Source organism: Schistocerca nitens, chromosome 5 (assembly GCF_023898315.1).
Source record: "Schistocerca nitens isolate TAMUIC-IGC-003100 chromosome 5, iqSchNite1.1, whole genome shotgun sequence".
NCBI lineage: Eukaryota > Metazoa > Arthropoda > Insecta > Orthoptera > Acrididae > Schistocerca > Schistocerca nitens.
Genome location: NC_064618.1, coordinates 806541098 through 806542073, shown reverse-complemented (window position 1 = coordinate 806542073; position 976 = coordinate 806541098). Strand labels below are relative to the sequence as shown.

The 976-nt window shown below is 39.4% G+C and overlaps 1 protein-coding gene across 1 annotated transcript; it reads left to right on the top strand.

Moving 5' to 3' along the window:
* Window positions 1–370: 370 nt before the first annotated feature.
* LOC126260732 (cysteine-rich PDZ-binding protein) lies at window positions 371–673 on the top strand. The gene has a single exon (XM_049958069.1). The coding sequence runs from the start codon at window positions 371–373 to the stop codon at window positions 671–673; it is 303 nt and encodes a 100-aa protein (XP_049814026.1).
* Window positions 674–976: the final 303 nt, after the last annotated feature.

Genomic DNA, 976 nt, shown 5'->3' with positions numbered 1-976 from the left:
ATTAGTCAACAGGTCCCATTACAATTGCCATCCTGCAGTTGACGCCAACCTGTTCTGTGTGAAAAACGTATTTGGCTACCTTGACCAAAGACGTACATTGTCGCTTATGTACATCTGTGAAGTGTGAACTATGACGATAAAAAAAAACCGTGTCGTATGGTTGTTTTGAATTGTGAGGAACTCGTTGAAGCTAAAAGGCAAGGAGAGAATTGTCGCGAAATCGACAAAGTCGTGGTGGGCTCCGATTTGGAAAGCGACTACAGACGTTTTGTGGAGACGTTCAGCTGCACGTCACACGTACAATGTCACTTTTTGTTTATTCTTATTTCCTGCATCTACAAAAGTAGATACATTCCTATTTAGTGTGACAATGGTTTGCGAAAAGTGTGAAAAAAAGCTCGGACGTGTTGTGACACCAGATCCATGGAAATCAGGAGCGAGAAATACTGTTGAAAGTGGTGGTCGCAAAGTTGGTGAGAATAAAGCAATTAGTGGTAATAAGTCAAGATTTAATCCATATACTGCTAAGTTTGTGTCTTGCAGAATATGTCGACAAACTGTGCATCAAGTAGGGTCACACTACTGCCAGGCATGCGCTTACAAGAAAGCAATTTGTGCCATGTGTGGCAAAAAACTGCTTGACACAAAGAATTATAAACAGTCGTCAGCATAAGTGTTGCAACCACACCATAGTCGTACATTCACGACAAAACTATCCACAGCTCTTAGCTGTTTTGCTACTGGGAGAAAATATATTGAAATGCGGCGTTTCCTGCAGCTGAAGAAAGTTATGAACACATTGATTTTTACCACCCATGTTTTGCTTATTTTGACTTTGGTAAATGTACTTGAACAACTTGTGTGATGGGTGTGAGACTGTTAGATCATGTTTATCATGGTTACAGCAGATTTGTAATTAATTGGAACAGAACATAAATGTATGTGTATAATCACTTTTGTATCAAAATTGCTTCAA